At 42.3% G+C, this 25192-nt stretch overlaps 1 protein-coding gene across 3 annotated transcripts in view; it reads right to left on the reverse strand.

Moving 5' to 3' along the window:
* Nucleotides 1-25192, reverse strand: part of LOC142761124 (ribosomal protein S6 kinase alpha-2) — a 372393-nt gene that overhangs the window by 39337 nt on the left and 307864 nt on the right. For all 3 annotated transcript variants that reach the window (XM_075864316.1, XM_075864315.1, XM_075864314.1), the window contains 5 exons: nt 17745-17834; nt 16908-17066; nt 11180-11341; nt 2551-2627; nt 1026-1143 (listed from right to left, as the gene is read on the reverse strand). In XM_075864316.1, the coding sequence (XP_075720431.1) occupies nt 1026-1143; nt 2551-2627; nt 11180-11341; nt 16908-17066; nt 17745-17834 (606 nt within the window). The remainder of the gene's footprint in view (nt 1-1025; nt 1144-2550; nt 2628-11179; nt 11342-16907; nt 17067-17744; nt 17835-25192) is intronic.

A 25192-nucleotide genomic window follows, 5' to 3' on the forward strand; every position in this document is an offset into this window, starting at 1 on the left:
TTCACACTAGGATGGCCCTTATTTTTCAACTTTCTAAAAGTTTAGCTCCCAACCCCCTAACTTGTTCCAATCAACAAAAAAACGATCTGTGAAAAATTTTAGCTCAATCGGACAACTGCGATAAGACTCTCATCGACCATGAAGTTTTGAAATTTTCGGCCGGAAAGTCATTTCAAGATTCAAGAAGTTTCCATTTTTTGGTAAATAGCACGAGTTCCTACTAGAAGAACTGACCACTGTGTTGATAACTCTATGATGAATGGAAAGGTTTACAGAAAAATTTGACTAGAACTGCAGGCAAGGAAAAAAAAAAAAAGATATTTTTGCGGAAATAATGGACGATCTCTTTGACATAGCTCATTCAGATGCTTTGGGACAGATGAAAAATGAAGAGGATAAGAATTTCTTAATGCTTCAGCACCAAAAAGGACGCCCGGGCTCCATGGTTGGTGTAGATCAAAAACTAAAACACAAGGAAGAAAGAGCACTGAAGCGCACTGCAATGGAAATTGGCAGGAAAAAAAGGACTTATAAGAAAATGGAACAACATTTTGCTGCTCATCAACTTCCTACATCAAAAACTGATGATTCAACATCAAGCAGCAAAAGCAGTGATGGTGGTGACGACAGTGAAAATTCCTCTGTCATCGTTCAGCAAATATCAGCAACAGCAACAACCGCAGCAGCAGCAACAGTTCCAGCAACTCGAGGTACATTGCAGTTTTTGCAATGTACAGTTAGGTATTGCAAAAAATACCCAACTGCTACTAAATCCTCTCTTAGGAAAAAATAATGTTCAATGTTCATTCATTCCCATTATGTTTTGATTTCACACGGTGCGGCTTTGACACCTTTTTTGCTGCGCGGCCGAAAACTGGATAGATAAATACATGTTATTTTACTGTGATTTACAGTGATTTTTCAAATCGCGTAAAAATGCATGCATTTCGCATTGCGGTTTTCAGCCACGCGGTAAAAACTGAACCGTATGAATACACCCTTAACGTGTTAATTGACCTAATTACCTTTGCTGCATCAGATACAGAGTCCCAGTTTCCTCCTGAGAGAACATATTTCCCACTGCCTATTCTTGCTAATATTTCTTCCGGTGAGTCTTCTGGTCCATTTGCAAATGGAGTGAAACTGCAGAGGACAAAGTATTGAATTTTTAACAAAAACATAATACAATATCTGTATTCTACAGGTAAATTTTTATCCCTTCCAGTGGCAGTTTTTAGTAATCTTCAAATTCTTCCAAACACTGCGGAGTTATGAATGTGAACCCTACTCTGTCTTAGCTTTTGTAAAACAATTTGTGTATTTTGTGAACTTACGGAGCAAAAGGGCATGCTCAGACATGGCGGATTTTCTGCATAATTCCACTGTGGACAGGCCGCAGTGGAAATCCGCAGCAGACATTTTTTCATTTGGTTTCTATAGCCTTATAGTTAAGAAAATGCAGACATGGAAAACAACTTTGCGGAAAATACCTTGCATTGCGGAATTTACAAGCTGCAGTATGCACAGTATGTTGCGGAGAAGCATCAGATTTTCACTGCGGATTTCAGCCTTTGCAATGCAATAGCTGGAATCTACAGCACATCCGCTATAAAATCTGTCTTGTCTGGACGAACCCGCAAATATGCAAATTTGTTGCATATTTGCCACAAATTTGCATCAAAACTCGCAGTAGAAAATTTTCGCTATGTCTGAACGTGCCCAAAGGCCTTGGGCAAGGCAATTACATGATTATATCATGTGGCCACTGGATGTGACGTCATATTAATGAACATTACCCGCAGCTGTATTGCTGACATATGTCGCCGGTATTCTATAGCAGAGATTGGGACAGAATTAATATGGACATTCATAGTGGTAATTTACTTAAAATAATTGTCCTATGAATGAGAAGGCTGTAATACTGTGGACCAGCGCTACGAGTGTGACAGCTTTTGACAGTATGGAGCTGTGTAAACAATAAAGAGAAAGCAGTGCTTGCCAGAGTGCCGCGACCCCATAAAAAAGCTAATCGGCGGAAGTGCCGAGTCAGACCCCCACCGATCAGATATTGATGGCCTATCCTGAGGATAGGCCATCAATTTGAGGGTATGTTCACACGGCCTATTTTCAGCCGTTTTTCTGGCCGTAATCACCCCAAAAAAACAGATGAAAATATGGGGGCTGAACGCCTCCAAACATCTACCCAAAAAACTTCATTCCGTTCCCACGGGGCGTTTTTTACGTGGTAGTTTTTAAAAATAGCGAGTAAAAAAACGCCCCGTAAAAAAGAAGTGCATGTCTCTTCTTGAGCCATTTTTGGAGCCGTTTTTTATTGTCTGAATAGAAAAACAGCTCCAAAAACGGCCGTAAAAAACTCATCAGAAAACACCTGATGCATAAAAAACGGCTGAAAATCAGAGGCTGTTTTCCCTTGAAAACAGCTCCGTATTTTACAGCCGTTTTTTGTTAAGCGTATGAACATAACCTAATACTATCTCTAACAACCTATTTTTATGTTTTTGTAATTTAGAGAAGTACTATTAAACTTACCCTGCTATCATGGTATAAAGTAGGATGCCTAAGCTCCAGATGTCACAAGCTGCATCATAGCCTTGCAGTTTCAGAACCTGTCAAAGAAGCAAAAATTAAAGGTTTTCTGTTCATTAGAAGTTTTATGTTTGTCTGGATCTTGAACTACACTTTCATTGTCAAAGCATATATTTTACTAAGAAACATATAGTACTTCATTATTGCATTACTGAACACTACTTCTGTTTCGTAATGCCTCTTTTGTTTAAATTTCACAATAGAATCAGTTTAAGAGCAAAGTATATACATTTAAAGAAAATCATAGTGAATAAAGCTCAAGGTTAACAATACCAAATACAATTCTGTTGAGTACTATATAAGAATATGTAGGATATGAGTGATCTCTCATCACAGGCAAAAGGAGAGAGGCACCAGGATGGAGGGAAGTTTAGGAGGAAGGGGAGCTGAGGTTTGGCTGCATACTTTTTGTCTACACAGGGCGCGCAGACATTTTGTTGGTAGGAATCTCCTAGTTACCAGTAGTAGTAACAGTACCAGCAGTAGTACACACATAGTGGCTGTCGGCCCCACCTCACTGACATTCAGTAGCATAGTAGAAGGCATTTTTGTGGAGAGGCATTCATACTGATTGCTCATACAATACACCGTTGTCCCAATCAGGACCAGACTGGCCATATGGCAGTTCTAGCAAATGCCAGATGGGCCTGTGAGCAGTCGACCTTCTGCTGGCCGCCCAAACAATCAGTGTCGGACAGATAACCAGTGTCGGACGCTGCCTTTCTGAGGGGCCACTGAAACCATCCCCTCCTGAACTAATTGTACTTGCGTCTATATGGCCAGGCAAATTCCATGCCCGTCCATTCAGCGCCTTACAATGACGCTGATTGGCGGGGCAGAATGACTTTGGCCCGCCAATCAGCGCCTTTCAACGATGCTAACAGCGCGATTACATCATCGCGCCGCTTCAATCAGAAGAGAGCAGGCCTGCGTTGACACTGAACACCGTGGGAACGGGATCAAAGTGAGTATGTAAAGTTGTTGTTTAAAGTATGAGTGGCATTATCTACAGGGGGGTGCTATATGTGGGGCACAATCTACAGGGGAGACTATATGTGGGTCACTATCTACAGGGGAGGCTATATGTGGGCACTATATGCAGGGGGCGCCATATATGGGGAGCTATCTACAGGGGGGATATATGTGGGGCACTATCAATGGGGAGCACTGTAGGTGTGTGTGTGTGGGACACAGTATATGGTGCTATTATAATCAGGGACACAGTGTATGGTGATATTATAATCAGGGACACAGTGTATAGTGCTATTATAATCAGAGACACAGTGTATGGTGCTATTAAAATCAGGGACACATTGTATAATGATATAATTAGGGACATAGTATATGGTGCTATTATAATTAGGGACACAGTGTATGGTTCTATTATAATCAGGGACACAGTGTATGATTCTATTATAATCAGGGACACAGTGTATAATGATATTATAATCAGGGACACGGTGTATGTGTCCCTGATTATAATAGTACCATACACTGTGTCACTGATTATAATATCATTATACACTGTATAGTGTATAACGGTGGAACTATTATAATTAGAGGTACAGTGTATGGTGCTATTATAATTAGGGGCATAGTGTGTGGCACCATCAGAATTTTGTCTTCGGTTACAGGTGCAGAAATGTTTGAATAGTGAGTAGCTGAAGACATCTGAGCGGCAAACTGCATAAATTGCCTGTGGCCGGGAGAAGTCATCATAGAGGTCTGGACCGGATGGAGAAGAAAAGAGAAAAATAACTAGAATCTGAGATAGTCACCGGTGAATCACTTAATATAAATGTTTATTCTGCCTCGAATCAGTACTGTAGTCACTGTATGATCTGCAGCGAGATGATGGGTGGCCATGCTGGGAGCTGTAGTTTTACGCCATTCAAACCTATACAACAGGGGTTGCACTAAATTGAGCTGTATTTGTGCTTGTGTTGTATTTATGTACTGAGATTTGTTCTGGTGCTGTATATATGTACTGAGCTTGTGTAATAATTGGGGTAGGGAAACAGACAAGTGAGCCCTAATCTACCCGCCACTCAGTCCCTGCCTACTTGCAACGACCCGCCCTAGGCGAGGGGTTATAACTGGGCGACGGTCCCTACGCTCAATAAGTGTACGACAGACAAACAGACAAGGGTACACAGAAGCAAGGGAAAAGGGGCAGTTGCCCACGGCAACACCGTGAGCAACAAGAGTGGTGGACGAGCCGAGTCAAACCAGGAGTTTACGAGGTACCAAATGCAGAGCAGGAGAGTAGTGAACAAGCAGAGTCAAACAAGGAGTGTACGAGGTACCAAACGCAGAACAGAAGAGTAGTCAGTAAGCCAGGGTCAATATGAAGCAGGGTCAAATAGTTCAAGAAGCTGCAGCAAGGCCAGGAAACCAAACAAGAAGAATCACAAGCAAGGAGGAACAGGAAAGGCAGGTATAAATAGACAGAGGGCGGGAGCTAGCTCCGTCTGGCCAGGCTGTGATAGGCTCTCCCACTCCTAAGCCTGCCATCCTGAGTGGTGGAAGATGGAGTCAGTCTCACAGACATAGAAGCAGGTGCAGACTGATTACCTATGGGCGTAGACACAGAAGCTGTGCCTGGCAGATCCTTAACAGCTTGGTTCTAGTACTGTATATATGTATTGAGTTTGGTTATGGTGCTGTATTTTTAAGTACTGAGCTTGGTTCTGGTGCTGTATATATTTACTGAGCTTTGTTCTGGTGCTGTATATATGTACTGAGCTTTGTTCTGGTGCTGTATATATGTACTGAGCTTGTTCTGGTGCTGTATATATGTATTGAGCTTGGTTCTGGAGCCGTATATATGTCAGAGCTTGGTTCTGGAGCTGTAATTATATAGAATATATTTACAATAACAAAATTGCAGGGCATATGGAATTGTTTTCAATTCATTGTATATTTAATGGGAACCTGTCAGATAGTTTTAAACCCGTGAACCGCCACCATGCAGTATTACATGACCTGACAATATTTCCACTATATAGTTACATAGTTAGTACGGTTGAAAAAAGACACATGTCCATCAAGTTCAACCAAAGAATGGGAAAGGAAAGGAAAAGAGTATCCTTGAGAGTAAAATAGTCCTGCCTCCAAACCCACCTTTCCATGTTTGATTGATATCCCTCTAGCTGTTATACATCACAAGTTGTCTTGTACTACTTGGGCACACACCGTGCAGTGAGGTGTACTTTGTCCGGCTGCACCGTGCATGCCAGTACAAGGCAACGGTGCATCTACAAGAGTTGGAGGAGACTGCTAGGGATGTAGAACAGCCAGGGGGATGTCAATCAAAATCTGGGGGGCGCCATTTCAATTTTTTCCTCAGGCAGCAGAAAAACTAGAATCGGCCCTGGGACTAAGTTCCTGATTCCACACCTAAATCCCTTTCAAATCCACTAACATTCTGCATCCATTACAAGTGAATGGGCTATTTTATACCCCAATCACATGCTGCGAAAATAAGTCTGCTTGAATTTTTTTCCGCTCTGCAAAAAAATAAATCCTCTAGAATAATGAGCATGTTCATTATTCTCGTGGAAAAGCCGTTGATTCGTTGGAGTTGGCGCTATCAGGAACTATTCCTCTTCTCATTTACACCAGGTTTAATTAATCTCCCCATGTCTTGTATAGCTGAAAGATGGTCCCATGTACTCCAGCCCTACACTGGCCGCTGCGTATGGCCTGCAGTGGACCTGTGTGCTTAAAAATGCCAGGGCTAATTTTAAGTCCCAGTCCGACCCTGACATATACAAACACATGTATCATCGATGTGGCAGTGTTTACAGATGATTGTGGCCTTCATTAGGGTATTTTCCCACATCTGACCTAGAACCCGCAGAGAATTCTGGCCTGAAAAAAACGCACCAAAAACTCCTGGGATGACGCTGCAGCCAGTGGCATAGCTATAGGGGTCACACCGGTCGCAATTGTGACCGGGCCCCTAAGACAGGGGGGCCCGCGGCCCCCACACCACATTTCTAAAAAGTTACTTTAGCAACTGGAGCCTATGTAATAAACTACACTGGTCCCTGTTACTATAGTAACTGAGTATACTTACCCTCCTCATGCCAGAGCGCAGCGGAGGTCCTGACGTCTCTTTGCGTCATGACATCACCCGACGTTGGATGAAGGATGAAGTCAGGACTTCCACTGTGGCTGGAAGGTAGAGCAAAAGGGAAGTCCCCTATAGCCTCAGAAGCAACCTAAAAAGCGCAAAAGCGCAGGGGACATGACATCCCAATAGAGTATAAAGATAACTACCATATAAGCAGCGCATATACAAACAAACATTAGTACATGCCCCATGAAATATATAAAAGGGACAACATACCTGTGGACATGGTAGAAGCAAAGGACGAAGCCGGTCGCAGGCGAAACGCGCGTCGAGGCATCTTTGTGCCATCTCTTCATGTCCCTTGCTTCTACTATGTCCACAGGTATGTTGTCCCTTTTATATATTTCATGGGGCATGTACTAATGTTTGTTTGTATATGCGCTGCTTATTTTCAGTGGGTGTCTGCTATGCATATTTTGCATCAGGCAGCTTTTTTACAGATATAGTCACTTTTTGTATTTTTTGCCTTATTGGCAGCTTGCTACATTTGTATTCATGGTATGCTAGTACTGGGACGTTTTTGAGATTGGTTGTCTCTTGTTTTCCTTATGGTATGTTGTCATCTATACCCGATCGCTACTTCTCTTGATATATGATCCGTCTTATTCTTATTATATTTATTATTGTGATACCATGTATTGTTATGTATCAATAAAGATGTATATTTTTTACAATATATGGTAGTTATCTTTATACTCTATTGGGATGTCATGTCCCCTGCGCTTTTGCGCTTTTTAGGTTGCTTCAGTCCCTAAAAATTGACACGCCACGATTCACAGTGTGAGCAAGTGACCGGAATGCAGGGGAAGAAGCGCTCGCACGAGCGCTGCACCTCCTTCAAAACAGCTGATTGGTGGGGGGCCCCGGCAGCGGGACCCGACCCTACAGCTATTTTGGCCTATCCTGAGAATAGGCCATTAATTTTTAGGGACTGGACAACCCCTTTAAGCCTACCATGTGGTAGGCTTAGACGGCGTGATTCTGTCTGCTTGGCCCTGTATCTAAGCCAACCACATGGTAAGTTTAGATACATGGCCCACGTATGAGTCTATCTGATGAGCCGTTTCTAAGCCTACCACATGGTAGACTTAGATACAGGGCCCCAGCAGACTGTAATCTTATACTGCATAATATTACTGTCTGCTGGACCCTGTATCTAAGCCAACCTTGTGGTAGGCTTAGATACATAGCCCAACAGACAGTATCACACATGGGCCCTGTATCTAAGCCTACCACATGTGTTACTAATGTGTTTTTTTTGTGTTTGTGTTTTTTATACAGGTTTGGTCGTTGGACTATGTCGGATTCGAGGACTACTTCGATTACAGCTTTTTTTATTTCAATATTTCAATAAAATGGTTAACGAGGGCTCTGTGTGCGTGTGTGTGTGGGGGTGGGTTATTTCAATAAAATACTTTTTCTATGTATTTGTATTTTTTTTAAACTGTATTGCTACCGCTTTAGAAATGGTTCCTGGCTGATTGACAGCGTCCATTACTAAGGCAGGGCTTCGTGTTAGCAGGTGCAGTGACTAACTCCAACCCCCATTATTACCCTGGTACCCACCAGCACCTGGGGTGTAGGGAAGAGTCAGGTACAATCCAGTACCTGACCATCTGTAGTGATGGTCAAATACTGGGGCGACTGCAGGCTGGTATTATTAGGTTAGGATAGTGCTAGCCTGCTGCTGCTATATTGTATCTGGCTGGTTATGAAAAATGGGGGGGGGGGACCCCATGTAATTTAAAAAAATAATAATAATAATTGGGAAAAAACTATGTGGGTTCCCCCATTTTTCATAACCAGCCAGAATCGACATAGCAGCATCAGCCTAGCATTACAAGGGTGGGAAGTGCCACTGTTTCTGGCCTTTCCTAGCCTAATAATACCAGTCTGCGGCCGCCCCAATGCCCGTCCTCCGCTACAGATGGTCGGGTACTGGATCACACCTGGCTCTTCGTTACCCCTGGTGGCGGTGGATACCGTGGTAATAATGGGGGTTAGTGTTAACCTTTTCACTGGCTAACATTAAGCCCCGCCTTAGTAATGGACGCTGTCAATCAGCCAGCGGCCATTACTAAAGCAGTAGTAATAAAGTTTAAAAAAATACAAGGAAATAGAAAAAATATTTTATTGAAATTAAAAAAAAAAAAAGACACAAACCTCATTAACCATTTTATTGAGAATAAAAAAAGCCGTCATCGAAGAAGTTCAACAACCGAACCCGTAAAAAAACACAATCACAAAATTTTTTTTTGTAACATAAAAAATAAAACAATTATTATTGTTACTTTTCCTGGGCCCAGCGCTGGAGCCACAATGTCAGCGAGCTGGGCCCTATATCTAATCCTATCATGTGTGATACTGTCTACTGTGCCAATGTATCTAATCCTATCCATAGCTATAGGGTTGTAGTGATATAGATTTGCTGTCTCCTAAATACACATATACATGCACGCACACACATTTTTTTTTGGGGGGGGGGGGTACATATATATTAGGGCTATTGCCCCTGACGTTTTAAGACCTTAGTGATGCCCCTGGCTGCTATTGCTGCATCGTTGGATCACTTAGGAGACCCAGCAATGCAGCTTAAAGCTGCGGGCCATCGGCCATGAGAAGTAGTTGGGATGGGGGGCCCAAGAAGAACTTTTGCACTGGGGCCCATGAGCCTTTAGCTACGCCCCTGGCTGCAGCTCATGTGATTGACTGCAGCAGTCACAACAGATGAAACGTTATCCAAGGAGGTCAAGCTGCACAGAGAACAGACAGGAAGAAAATGAGCCGTCACTTTGACAAAGCAAGGGGTAAGTATAGACTTGCGTTTATTGTTGTGAAATCCCAGATTTTGCGCCTCAAACAATTTAACATTTGCTATATCTGGTTTTACCTCAATAATAACTGATACAAAAATGAAACTATTCCACAGCATAAATTGACAGGTTGTGGATTAAAAAACACACCGCAGGTCAATTTATGAAAGTTTTTTCAGCTGAATTTTTCCGCAGCGTGTGCATGAGATTTGTCCAACTTTCGTCCACTTTGCTACTGCTGTAAATGTTGTGGATTTTCCACACAGAATTACATTATGGAAATTCTGCAGCATTTACGCTACGTGGGAACCCAGCCTCATAGTTCTACAAAGGGAACCACCCAGCGTTCCAAAGTTCCTGAAACTTTGCCTGATGATGTTGTGATAATTCTAACTTCCCTATATCGCTGCATAATTAGGCAGGTCTGCCTTTCAGGAGCTTTGGAAAGCTGGGTAACAATTAATGTGGAGATATGCTGGACACCAAATTGGATATGTAATATCCAGTTGTCCTGATACTATATGTATGTATATGTACTAAATATATCAGGGGAGTACTGTATATATAATATGTACAGAATGTATGTTCCAAGTTTGCCTCTATTACATCTTTGCAGAAGTTGTTACCCAGCTTACCCAAACTGCTGAATTCCATATTTGCCTAGAAGCTTCGTTCACATGTGCATTGCGACTCCATTCATGGGTTCGGACTTTTCCGTCAGGGGAACCTATGAACGGAATCCAAACTGAAACAAACAGAAACCATAGTGGTAATGGATCCAGATGGTTTCCATTTGTCATCGTTGTTTAAGTGTTCCATTGTTTTGACGGAATCAATAGCGCAGTCGACTATTAATTCCGTCAAAACGACGGCACCCTTACACAACGGTGACAAACTGAAACCATTTGTACCGGATCCGTCACCATTGAAATCTATGGTGATGCAAACGGAAACCTATAGTTTCCGTTTGTTTGAGTTTGGATTCCGTTCATGGGTTCATGATGGAAAGGTCTGATGGAACCCATGAACAGAGCCCCAATGCAAATGTGAATGAAGCCTTAGTAGGGATAAATCCCCCCATATAGATAGAACAACTAGTCACTCCGTTTTCCCAGGACTCTGAGTGGCAAATCTGTGGAGCTGCAATAATGATACTTTATGAAATATACACACATTGTATCAGAGCAACATTGGGTGTATTTTCCATAACCAGTAACAGTCAGCTTTGCCAGCCTGCAATACACTAGATCTGCCTAGTATTACATTGATAAATCCCCAACTCTCAGATTGTAGCATGACTAGTCAGATTTGCTATTCAGTAGCCTAGAAAATGTGGGTTGGAATCCATGCAAAGCTGCAATGAACACATCTGCATATTTATGCAGTGATAAATCCTGCATACTGTAGCTAGCCAGAGTTGCTTTTCAGGATTCTTGGAAAGCTGGGTGACAAACCATGCGAAGCTGTAGACTGCTTGACATTAAATGGGTTATTCCATTAAAGGCTATGTACACCTTTGAACTCCTTATCTTTTTTTTTTTTTTTTTTTAAAGTAAAGCCATGTGAAGATATTTAGTGAAGATTAATCATATTTACCATAAAGAAATATAGACACACTAACCTCAGGTGCCACAAAGTTGGCAGTATAACAAGGCGTCATAAGCAATCCATTTTCTGCTCTTAGCTGTTTTGCAAAGCCAAAATCACAAATACGGATAGATTCTGGGTCCCCAGATTCATCCATGTAAAGAATATTACTGGGCTTTAAATCTCGATGGACAACCTAAAATGAAATAAAACATCCTGGAAACATTAACTTATCTGTTTATTTTATTGCGTTCTGTTTTTATTTTTTTACTGATTGTGTCTGTTGTTAAAGGGACAACAGAATGACATGCAGATTTACTATTTGCCGCTCTGAAGAGGACCAGTAGGGCCAAACATAAGATAAAGTCAGAAATAGGATTGGAGCAGGGTAGTAACTTAAAGAGACAATGGGAGAAATGTGCCAAACAACTGGATTTACAAGGGAGGCTTGGGAAAAATATTGGGAAAGAAAGACTTTGATGCAGCTTTGGGATTTACGTTCTGTATAGTGGAGAAATATTGATCTTAATGTGTACAACTAATGATATATTCATGATTTGCCTTATTTCATATATTTAAAAATTAATCACTTTCTCAACTCTTGCAAAGTACACATTTATAATTTACTATACTATATAGTGTTCAAAATATTTGCATGAAAATTAATATTATGATCTTCACCAAATTACGTGACATCTTTGTTAGTTGTAACATGAAACAGAAATGTGTTATGCTAAAAGGGGTTGTCCACTGTCCATAAGCACTTTTATATCATATGGACCTCATTGAGGTGGGCCTACACAGTGCCTAATCAAATCAATGTGTTGTCTTTGTAATACAGGACAGGACAGGTCCTCCAGAGTGAAAGACACTCTTTGTAACCGCTCTCCTCTCTGGCCAAGAGATGAGGATCCTGAACAAAGGACTTCCGTTTATTAACTCAGAATTCCCTAATACGCGAATCGATTGTAAATTTATTGAATTTGGTCTGAATTTCCCAAAAGTTTCAGATTCAATAAACTTTTGAGGTTAGCGGTGCACGAATCTGCAAAATGGCAGCCGCCAGCTCCCATTTGCAGATTAGGAAAAGGAAGAGAGGAGGACATAAAAAAATATATATATCATACTCATCTGGCCTTAAATATCGACATATCCCTGCCGGACTCCTGAGATGATATCGAGGCTGGAAGAAACACTTTCATATGGGAGACCAGGGGAGCATGGTTTTTGTTTTTAATTTAGTGGTGGAATCGCAAGTGCCCTGACTGCCCTGTTTGACTTTCTGATGTCTTCTAGGACTGTATCAAACTTGAATTCAGTCTTAGAAGACATCAGAGGGCCAGACAGACTGAATTTCGAGGAAATATACTCATCTTTACCTGTCACCTCTCCTGACATGTCTGTTTTAGTAAATGCTTGTATTCCACATAAAATAACGATTCTGGAACATCTTTTCTTAGAACTCTGTGTTGTGCCATTCCTGTTATTTCTCCTAGAAATGTATGAATAAATTGACAACTAGGTGTTACTAGTTGGGTTTGTCCCTACACAAACGGACAATGTACATTCACTGCTGACAGAGTGAGACTGCGTAGAACCACACCCCAGTGACAAAGGGAATGGTAACACTTAATTGTCAATTTATTGCCATTTTTTTTACGAGGAATAACGGAGGAACGGCACAACACAGTGTTATGAAAATATTTTATGGGGAACACAAGCAGGGCCAGCATCAGCACCTGGTGAACCCGGGCAAGTGCTGGGGCCCACTACCCTTGGGAGGGCCCACTCGGCCGCTGGGTGCTGTCGCTGACGTTGTCACGGTGATGTCAGGAGGAGAGACAGAGTCCCAGGCAGAGTGCTATTGGCTCTGCTCCGGGACTCCGTCTCTGCGGAAGCCACTTACATATATGGACACAAGCGGCTCTGCTCCAGGACGCTGTCTCGGGAAGCCCCTGGCATCACTGTCCATAAATGGCTTCCCCATTGACGGAGTCAGGAGGAGAGAAGGAGTCCAAGGCAGAGTGCTAGCGGCTCTGCTCCGGGACTCCGTCTCCGGAGAAGCCCCTGGCATCACTGTCCATAAATGGCTTCCCCATTGACGGAGTCCCGGAGCAGAGCCGCTAGTGCTCTGCCTGGGACTCCTTCTCTACCTCTGACATCACTGTCCATATATGGACAGTGACATCATGGGTTGCTCCTGAAGCGGAATCCCGAGCCAGAGCATCGGCAATGCTTTAGCTGGGGATTCCACTCCTAGAGGGAACCCCAAATTGCTACCTACAAAGGGGAAGGCTGTGTGGCACTAGCAGGGAGGGGGCCATGTGGCACTAGCAGGGTGGGGGGCTGTGTGGCACTACCTGGGTGGAGGGGGCTGTGTAGCACTACCTGGGAGGAGGGGGCTGTGTGGCACTACCTGGGAGGAGGGGGCTGTGTGGCACTACCTGGGAGGAGGGGGCTGTGTGGCACTACCTGGGAGGTGGGGGCTGTGAGGCACTACCTGGGAGGCGGGGGCTTTGTGGCACTACCTGAGAGGTGGGGGCTGTGTGACACTACCCAGGAGGTTTGGGGCTGTGTGGCACTACCTGTGAGGGGGGCTGTGTGGCACTACCTGGGAGGGCACTAAATTTATGGGGGTACAAACTGGGGGCCTAACTTCTATATGGGGGCATAAACAGGGCCTAACGTCTATATGGGGACACAAAGTGAAGTTTTCTGCGATTTTACTGCTGCCGTGAGTTCCTCCGCAAGGGGCCTACTAAGTTTGTGCCGCTCAAGGCCCCACATAAACCTGGAGCCGGCCCTGTAACAAGTAATTACTAAAATAGAAATATCAGGAGAGGTGACAGGTCCTCTTTAAAAGTGGGTACTCAAAACCAAACAATTTAAGAACCTGATGGAAAAATGGCTTTGGCCAGGTTCACACTCTGCCAATTTTCTCTTTAGTGAAACCCCACAAAATTCTCATGCATTACTTTGAGAATTTACATGTGGATTATCCAGCAGATTTCACCTATTTTACCAAAGAATCTGCACCAAAAATATGCACTTACTCCATGGCATGTGAACATTTGCTTAATGTGTCATCTATCTATATGTCAAATTCATCCTGCAGATAACAATAGGAGGTGACCGTCATTTTTGCAAAAAAATAAATAAATTACAACTGTTTGTCTTGCCAGAAATGCACAGTGGCTGTGAAGTACCATCTCTTTATGGAAGTAAAGGACATTTAGTAGAAGTGGACTATATATATATATATTTATCTATATATCAGTCACATTGGGTACGTGGACCCACTGGGCCATACCGCCTTAACGGTATGGCAGCTGGCCAACAGGACACAGTTCAGAGTCCATAGTTCATATAGGTGTACCTGTCGTAGCTCAGACAGTAGCAAGAAAGGCTCGGGTGAGACTAGGCAGCAGGCAGGCACCAGTCGTGGTGTAGCAGGACTGGTGTGGTACTTAGCGCAGCACAACTCCAACTTAATATGGCACTTGACCAGGATAGCACGGGATACAGGTTACAGGTAGCAAGAACGGGAAACACTGGGAACTGGAAAACACTTAGGAGACCATTTGCAAAGACAGACTAGGGTAACGACAACAAAGCTCAGGCAATACAGGAAGGGGCAGAACCCTTCTTATATTCCAGGGTGCTCTGGGAGCAATCAGCGCAACCTCACACCTGTGTGCACTCTGGCTCCTTAAAGAAGCACTGTCACCACATTATAAGTGCCCTATGTAGATGACAGCAGTGCTTTTTATTTTGAAAAACTATCTATTTTTACCACGTTAGGAGCGATTTTAGCTTTATGCTAATTAGTTTCTTAATGCCCAACTGGGCGTGTTTTTACTTTAGACCAAGTGGGCATTGTACAGAGGAGTGTATGTCTATTCACTGTCACTTTTGGGGTCAATAAAACACCCTCTTTTTTCACTATAAGCCTTTGTGAGTGCTGCTTAATTACTGCTTTTTGTCTAGAGGGACAGTGGTTAGTTCCCTAAGGCTTGCACCCCCTTTCATTTAAGCCTTTGCTGCTGGATTATATCTATCTATCTATCTATCTCCCACCTAATTTTGTGTAGGTCCCCCTCGTGACGCCAAAACTTCTGAAAATAGACTAACGCATTCCCAAATAAACAAACTAGATGCTTCACTTCTATATATTTAGGTCCCTTTTCTCCAGTTCACACAGATTTCTTCACAGAGCAAACTGTTGTCTAGACCATGTCGCAGAGTGAATGCAGGGGACGCAGGCAAAATACAGAGACACAGTGGTCTTCACTGCGCATGCTTGAACTGTGCAGTGAGGACAACAAAATTACGCATGCACAGAATCGCTGCACAAGGAAATCTAGTGAGAATCGATGCCATAAAAGACAGACCGGCCAAGTAAAGAATTACTGGAGGATGTGTCCAGTAGCAACGAGGTGATAACACTGACTTTGCATGGGTTATTTAGGTCAGTGAGTACTAAGAAACACTACAGTATTGACAATGTATTATATTTGCAAAGATTATTGATTCGACATATATGTTTGACATAGGACACATTGAGCCATCAATGAGATCTTGGGAATACCGCTCTAAGTCCTGTAAGCCAAGTAAACATCTTGAACTGTTTGTCATATTCCTCAAACCATTCCTGAACAATTCTTCACTATCCTGTCAGGCCACTGCCATTAGGGAATACCGTTGCCATGACGGGGATGTACTTAGTCTCCAACAATGTTTAGGTAGGTGACACGTGTCAAAGTTTCATCCACATGAATGCCAGTACAAAGGCTTCCCAGCAGAACATTGCCCAGAGCATAATACAGCCTCTGCCGGCTTGCTTACTTCTCATAATGCATCCTAGTGTAATGTCTTCCCCCCAGGTAAGCAATATACACGCATTTAGTCGTCTAAAAGATGTAAAAAAAAAATTGTGATTTATCAGACTGGGCCACCTTCTACTATTTGCTTCACGGTCCAGTTCTGATGCTCGTGTGCCCAGTGTAGGCGCTTTTGGCAGTGGACAGGGGTCAGCATGGGCCCTATGACCGGTCTGAGGCTACTCAGCAAGCTGTGATGCACTGTGTGTTTTGACACCCTTCTATCATAGCCACTAGCTTTTTCAGCAATTTGTGCTATAGAGGCGAAGACAGGCAAGCCTTTGCTCCCCACACGCATCAATGATCCTTGGGACTCATTACACTTTTGCTGGTTCACAGGTTGTCCTTCCTTGGACCACGTAGATACTAACTACTGCATACCAGGAACACCCCACAAGACCTGCCCTTTTGGAGATGCTCTGATCCAGTTGTCTATCCTTCACAATTTGGTCCTTGGCAAAGTAGCTCAGATCCTTACGCTTGCCCATTTTTCCTGCTTCCAACACATCAACAACTTCAACTGCAAGCTATATTTAATAGCAAGACGTTATTTTGTGGGATGACACCTTGTATTTCAGTGAGACTCAAAGGACAATGGTCTATTCCTGGATCTCATATGCCTTAAATGGACTCAATAGGGGAAATTCAGTTTCACCTGACACATTTTCTGTGGAAATACCACTAGCTATCTCAATGCATATTTTAATTTAATAATAACATATCTATATAAAACAATTTCCATTCTTTCTCTCTTTTTATTCTCAGTTATTTTTTTATATTATTGTTCTTGATACATTTTAGAGGAATGTGCAAAAAAACATAATTAATAACTCGATTTTCTACAGGGTATAGAATGTGTTGATAAAGTAAATGAATACATACTCTTTGTGTGTGGAGGTAATCCATAGTCTTAGTTATAACACAAAGCACATCGCTAGCCTCTCGCTCTGAAAAATATTTCTCACGAAGAATTTTGTCCAGAAGTTCACCTCCCCTCATTAATTCCATCACCAAATAGACGTACTTTCCATCATCATAGACCTGTGTGTTCAATCATTATCTTCTTATTTCAGTATGCAAATGAATTCAAGACAATACAAAACTGAATATGGATCTGTCACCTTTTTTTTTTTGCTTGCAGGAAGAATTTAACTTAAAAACAACTTTGTATTTAAAATTGATGAAATTCACTGAGAATACTGCTCTGCTTAGTATTTAAAGAATAGGGGTAAAAAATGAATACTAGGCCGCTGTAAGTAATTGACTAAGACACAAAATTAACGGTGACAGGTTTTCTTTAACTATAATTACTTATAAATATTAGAACTCGCTAATTGCAAGATTTTTTTGGGTTTACCTTATATTCTGAATTGGCCTATCTCTTGTTCTAAATATAATAAAACTGCAGATAATTAGAACTAACACTAATGTACATTCATCCTTATGTCTTTCTTATTTTAGAACCAGTTTCTTCATCTCAGTGTTTTAAATCTGTGCATTTTTCATAACAAACATTATTTAAAACAGAAAAGAAATTTCAGAATACAAGAAATATTAGGAATAAATCATCTAAAATGGCCTATAATTATAATTATTATTCTTTTTAAGTTTAAATTATAATTTTCACATTTAGGATCTAATTATATAGTTAAATAAGAAAATGTGTTCCAGTATGAACAGACGAAGTAAAAAGAAAAAAAATATATAAAACCCACTCACATCCTTTAAAGTAATGATATTTGGATGTTGTCCATATCTCAGAAGAATCTCTATTTCCTCTGATGGATCCCTCTTGCTTTTATCAATTATCTATAGAGGATAAAAAATTGAGAGGCCATGAGATTTTAACTATAACCTTTTAAAAAAACATTTATAAATTTATAAAACAATATATCATAAATAGTAACATTAATCAAAAAGTGCTACAACTGATGAAGATTTGATTTCAATGTCTGTAAGTCTTGGGTAAATCATATATTTCCAGTATTTTTCTCCGATTGTATGTTATTCTAGAGCTCTTATAGAATGGATGGATTGATGTAATTGGTGGATGAAGATGCCTAGATCTGCATGTCCTGCAAGTCCTTTCGTTACACATTTGAATCTGGTACAATACAGAAATACATTCTCTGAATTTCTGAATTCACAGGAGGCAGAATGCAAGAAAAAAATCTGAAGATTGACCATGGTAAAGGAGCCAAAAAGGTGCCTTGTTGTGGGAGTGCAAGCAAATTGAGAAGCAAGGGGAAGTAGCAACATGCTTGGAAAAATGTGCACATGCTACCCCTAAGGAGAAGCATGCAGACACCTGTGAAAGGTTATTATAAAGAAAGCTGCACAAAATAACTCCGACATATTGGAGGAGGAGCTGTTGGGTCTGACAACCATGCCATGCAGCAGACAAACAGCAGTAGTTATCTAAGCCTCGGCACAAACTCCTTCCAGGAACAATGAACACACCTTAAGACATTGTCTTGTCAGCAGTCACAGTCTTTATTATTCATGCTGCATCTTCAGGTTGGGGGCATTAAAGTAGTTATTACCCTTATCATACATGGTCTACAGTAGGTGACAGAGCATACTGCTGCTGTGGGAGACAGCATTATTGACTGGGAGACAGCATTATTGACTGGGAGACAACTATGGTGGGCTGGAAGTACATGTGCCCCAGGTGCTTGGTGCCAAACAGAGCGAAAGGGTGGACTGTGCATTGAGTCTTTGCTCCAGGTGAGGAAAAAAACCTAACCACACCTCTGGAAACCAGTGATGCAGTGAGTATATTAAACATTTTCAGGATTTAGCATTTTTGATGGCTCAAGCTAATGATAAATAAAAAAAATAAATAAATAAATAAAAATAAAAAAATGTCTTGACCATTGTACAGAATAAAGACTGTTACACTTTGTGTCTCCCTTATTTCCTCATAGATTGTAAGCTCTTGCGAGCAGGGTCGTCACTCCTCTGTTAGAATTGTAAATTAGCTTTGTCACTATGTAATGTCTGACATAGTTTGTTTCATGTTCCTTCTAAATTGTAAAGTGCTGCGTAATATGTTGGCGCTATATAAATAAAGATTATTATTTTTATTATTATCTAGTAAACAGCTAACAACATTTGACTCATTGGTGTCCTTATAACCGGGTTCACTAGAAACACCAACTGTGAAGTGGGGTATAATCATATCTCAGGTTGTCGTGTAATCCTTATTCTGCATGACTTTGAGACAAGAGAAAAAATGTATTCTGTCTAAGCTCTACCTGAGAGATCTTGTGGTATAGGCTTGTGGGATAGGCGACAGTAATAAGCAACATAGGATGTTTGTGCTGTGGTTATCGCCAGAGTGGATCATTGAGCTATATTCGGTTTGGCGCTAACTGAGGTGCAGAGTCTAATTAAGCTCCCTACTCTTCACCCATTATCCCCACAAGAAGGTATGAACTGCGACCTGGTCAGTTTCCCGGGTCGCAGTTCTTAGAATAGTTACCGATTGGCAGCAGGCATGCTGCTAGGAACACCTTATGTGAAGGCAGGTGCGAAGTCAGGAACAGAGCTACAGGCCATCACCAAGATAGAGAGGGATCATCAACTTCCTCTTTCAGAATCCAGGTTCTCTTTTCAGGACCATATCCTCTCCATAAATCCCTGTGTTCTCTTTACAATCCAGCACTTGCTTGTCCTCATACTCAGAGAAAGATTTAAGAGCAATGGCAGGTCAAGTATTGCGTTTAGTGGAAAACATATTAATGACTAAAAGTCAAATAAGATAAATGTGAAAGCAACTTGGAATCCAGAGGGAAGAAAACATCTTGAGATGATAAGTGAGCTGATTAATCTGCTTTAGTACCCAAAATGTTCAGATGAACCATGGAGGAAGTTTATAGGAAATTATCTTTGACTCAGATGTTTTTTTGTGGACAACCAAATTTCATCTCCAGATTGTATCTCTGGATCTGGACACCGATTTCTGTCAGCAGGCTTTTTTGCTTTAGCAGCAGAGCTCTGCAAAGTTCTATGAACCTCTGACCAGATGTCCTTAAGGTCTTTACAGATGTCAGCGATTGCAGGGACTGGAGGCTGTAAAGAGAGAGGTAGTGGAATGATGGGACCTCAACCCGAAGACTATCTCAAAGGGTGATTTGCGGGCAGACCTGTAGACATGATTTTTATGGGCCTACGGTCTAGCCAATTATCCTGGTGGTCATTGGCATAGGTGCGGAGAAATTGTCTAAAAACCTGATTAACATGTTCAGTGTGTCCAGTACTTTGAGGATGGTAACCAGAGGAGAAATCTAAGGAGATCTTTATTGCTCTGTAAAAGGCTCTCTAGAACTTTGAGATGAATTATACGCCCAGATCAGAGATAAAAGGGGAATTTATAATTGGCTTTATGCTACTTTTGTGGCGTTGAAAAGTCGCAATTTGTGATGCATGCCATGTTTGTACATTTAATTAGTGACCTTTTTCTGTTTGGCACTTAGCAGTAGGGGTAGTAGCCTCCAGTGCACAAACAGATTTACTTTAATTTACACTACAAGTTAACATAAATTATGTCACAGAACCAGAAAGTGTTAAACACTACTTTGCTGCAGTAGTAGAGTGTGGTTGTGTAACGGAGACAGATCGACACTGGATCCTGCCATAAATGTCTAATAGATGTGGGTCCCACAGCTATCTCTGGAATGGGCCCCCTGATCTCCGTCCCACCTTCTGCCACTGTATCTGGGCTGTGGCCACTGACTTACGAGGTCCTGGTTTTACCAGAAACAGCAGAGCTTGTTTTGCTACGATGTTTACGGAACTCCCATAGAAGTGAATAGGAATTACGGAAACAGCTGAGGCCCTGTTTACATCTGCGTCGGGCTATTTAGTTTTTCCGTTCCATCAGAGGAGCAGAACAAGGGAATACCGGAAGCAACAGTTCTGTTTCACTATGGACACCTCCGGGAGCTGACGGAAACCATTGACTGTAATGGGTTCTGTCGGCTTTCCGTCGGGGGTCTGTGGTTTTACTGATAAAAATAGCGCAGCATGTTACGCTATTGTTTACGGTAATCTCTGCAGGATCTGCGGCGGAGGCCCCTAACAGAGCCTCCAACGCAGATGTGAACAGGTTCTTAGCACAGCAAGCTACTCTATGGAACTTCCATTTACTACTTTGGAAGTTTTGGAAACAGAGTAGCAAAATGTAATACTGGAGAACGAAGAGAGTAATATGACAGGGGGCACACAAGAACGTCTCACTTTTTGGAGATAGCACTGGAAGCAATATTTCTCCCAGCAAGAGATTTGACTAAAGGACCAGTGAATGAACAAAGAGTGTCTTTTTAGCCAGCGCAATCCAAGAAGTACCAAACTGCTGGAGCAGTGAAGTACCAGGAGAGAAATTGCATCAGTGTGAAGAACTCCTTCTTGAAGCCATATAGTAGGTGTCCAGAAACAGACGTTACCCTGGTGAATGAGCAAGCCATTGACCCAGGAAAGACACAAGGACCTTGGAGGGTCATAAGGGGAACACAAAGCTTTAAGCCATGGAATTTTTTTTCTGCATCACCTAGACAGGACTTGCAATGAGATTCATTACTCATGGGGACCCGTACCAGAATCTTGTCATCAGGGAAAATAAATGTCAGGCCCAAAGTAATCTACCCACTCTCACCTAGGCCTTGCAGGGTTTTTGTTTTGCCTCAGAGGACAAGCCAGACACTTGATACAAAATTTTCCCCTTTGTCCACAATAGAAACCCAACCCTTGAGTCAGACGACAGGTTCTTAATATCCCTCATAAAAGGCAGCCACTAGAGCTTTATCGTTCCATGTGAGTTCAGATGCCAGGGTGCCAAACAATGGTGTATTGTCTGACAGTAAAAGCAGCCTGTCTCAGGGGTAGAAGTGCCGAAACAGCTGAGGAGGTACATATTGGTTCTCCAAAAACCCTTCCAAGGGTAGCAAGGTAGGTGGACGGGAAGGACACCACCACTATAGCATTGTGTTTTCATAGAGGTAATGCCCAAACCAGAGAGTAAAGAAATGCCTCTTTGTTCAAAGTGTATCATGGTTAATGAACCCATGACAGGCTTTAGCGTTCCCTTCAAGCCAAGGTGGAGCTGGAAGATGCAGTGAAGTAACAGGTGCAGAAGATAACTGAGGTTCGGTTACAGTGACAGCTTGTTGGACCACAGGAGCAGGCCCATTGCAGAGAGTCAATATGACTGGTAGTTAGCTGAAGCACCTGTATAGTTTCTTGCTGATGGGAACTTTGTTGGGACACCTGTATGGCAAGTTCATAAACGTCCACAGATAGGGGGTGTATATCACACGCCTTTGGAATTCATGGCCTGAGTATATAGTTATGGTTCTGACCGGAAAGTGGATGCTTTAGCTGCAGTTTGGTGCTGACTAAACTGAGGTGCGGAGTCTAAGAAATCTCCCTGTTCTTTACACTTAACCCCTGCAAGGAGTTGTGGACTATCCCGGTCGGATTTTCAGGTTGAGGTCTTCAGAGTAGTCACCGATTTGCTGCTGTCAACCGTGCTCGGAACGGCTAGAGTGAAGGCAGGTGCAAAGTCAGGAACGGAGCCATTGGTTCTCACCAGAAGAGCTGTCAGGATTCAACAAGCCAAAGGACGAGATGAGACTTAATCAGAAGACGGACAAGGGCTCAAAACCAGGAGGTCGAACAAGAAGTACCAGGCAACTAATATGAGGAAGCGAGACAAGAGAAGAATCCAATAACAAAACAAGGGTCAAGATTAGGGTCAAAGTCAGCGTCAAAACGCAAGCCAGCAGCTCGGAAGGAGAGTACCTAAGGGCCCTTTTACACAGGCCAATTATTGGGCAAACAAGCATTTGCAGAGTTCTCGTTCCCGTTCATTGTCCTATGTAAACAGGGCAACAATCAGCCGATGAACGAGCAAACGCTCCTTCATTGGCTGATTGTATCGTTTATTCTGCAAGATATATTATCATTGTCGGCAACACATGCCCCTGTGTAAACAGGGAAACGTGCTGCAGACATGATAGAAATATATGAGGACGAGCGATCGTAGTAACGAGCGCTCGTCCCCATTGCTCCTGTCTCATTGATCGGCGCTTGTTTACATGTCCCATGACCTGCCGTGTAAGAGGACCCTAATACTCAGGCAAAGTCCAGCAGGGAGAACATCCTTTTTAAATGATTCTACTCCATGAAAACATTAGCGCGGGCTAGTTGCCATGGAGATGCAATGTGGCACTTGGCTGGATTCAGAACGGTGGCTGCCAGGAGCAGAAGCACAGTGCTGGAGCAGATGAAGCTGTGTCCAGGAGACACATATATCTAAAGATACCCTGCCAACAGAAGGTACTTGTTTCAGATCTTTTTTCATGTCCTAAAGGGGTTTTACCACAATAAACATTTATCACCTATGCATGGTGGCAAATAAAAGCTTACTGTGGGCCTCATAGTTGGGACCCCCACAATGATTAGTACAGGTGTCCCAAGTCCCCCTTTCCTCCACAACTTCAGAGAGGAAGAGTTGTATAGAGAGCTCTATGGAAACTCTATGGAAGTTATGGAAGCAGCTGAGTGGGAGCGCTTGGCAGTTTCTGCAAATTTCAAAAAGTTTGAAAGGAGCAGCAGTGACAGGCCCCAGTGATATAACAACTATATTTATTGTGTGATAACAACTTTAAGAACGTGACTGATCCAGAAGGACATTAAATGCCCCTACTGCATGACTTACAATATCACTTGTACTCTTCTTTATATCTATGTAGCTCCCTCAAACACCCCCACCCCAGCAGAAAAAAATGTGGAAATCAGAGGTACTATTTCTTCAGATCCAGATACCAGATACTTTTGGGCGGTTTATATATATATATATATATATATATATATATATATATATACCGTGTTCCAAATTATTATGCACATTGGATTTAAGTGTCATAAACATTTAATTATTAGTTTTTCAATGAAACTCATGGATGGTATTGTGCCTTAGGGCTCTTTGGATCATTGTAATCAATCTCAGACACCTGTGATAATTAGTTTGCCAGGTGTGCCCAATCAAAGGAAAACTACTTAAGAAGGACATTCCATATTATTAAGCAAGCCAAAGGTTTCAAGCAATATGGGAAAGAAAAAGGATCTCTCTGCTGCCGAAAAGCGTGAAATAGTGCAATACCTTGGACAAGGTATAAACACATTGGATATTTCAAGAAAACTTAAGCGTGATCATCGTACTGTGAAAAGATTTGTGGCTGATTCAGAGCACAGACTGGTTCGTTCAGATAAAGGCATAATGAGGAAGGTTTCTGCCAGACAAATTAATAGGATTAGGAGAGCAGCTGCTAAAATGCCATCGCAAAGCAGCAAACAGGTATTTGAAGCCGCTGGTGCCTCTGGAGTCCCGCGAACCTCAAGGTTTAGGATCCTCCAGAGGTTTGAAAGTGTGCATAAAGCTATTATTCGGCCAGCCCTAATCAATGCTCACAAGCAGAAACGGTTGCAGTGGGCTCAGAAATATATGAAGACTAATTTTCAAACCGTGTTGTTTACTGATGAGTGCCGTGCAACCCTGGATGGTCCAAATGGATGGAGTAGTGGATGGTTGGTGAATGGCCACCATGTCCCAACAAGGCTGCAACGTCAGCAAGGAGGTGGCGGAGTCATGTTTTGTGCTGGAATCATGGGGAGAGAGCTGGTAGGCCCCTTTAGATGTGAAAATGACCTCTGCAAAGTACGAGGAGTTTATGACTGACCACTTTCTTCTGTGGTACAAAAAGAAGAACCGTGCCTTCCGTAACAAAATTATCTTCATGCACCATCTCATGCTGCAAAGAATACATCTGTGCCATTGGCTGCTATGGGCATAAAAGGAGAGAAACTCATGGTGTGGCCCCCATGTTCCCCTGACCTCAACCCTATTGAGAACCTTTGGAACATCCTCAAACAAAATATCTATGAGGGTGGGAGGCAGTTCACATCAAAACAGAAGCTCTGGGAGGCTATTCTGACATCCTGCAAAGATATTCAAGCAAAAACTGTCCAAATACTCACAAATTCAATGGATGCATGAATTGTGAAGGTGATATCAAAGAAGGGGTCCTACGTTAACATGTAACTTGGCCTGTTAAGTTTTTTTTTATTGAAAGCTTTTGATTTCTGTAAATATGACCTCCTGATTC

Source organism: Rhinoderma darwinii, chromosome 4, assembly GCF_050947455.1.
Source record: "Rhinoderma darwinii isolate aRhiDar2 chromosome 4, aRhiDar2.hap1, whole genome shotgun sequence".
NCBI classification, from domain to species: domain Eukaryota; kingdom Metazoa; phylum Chordata; class Amphibia; order Anura; family Rhinodermatidae; genus Rhinoderma; species Rhinoderma darwinii.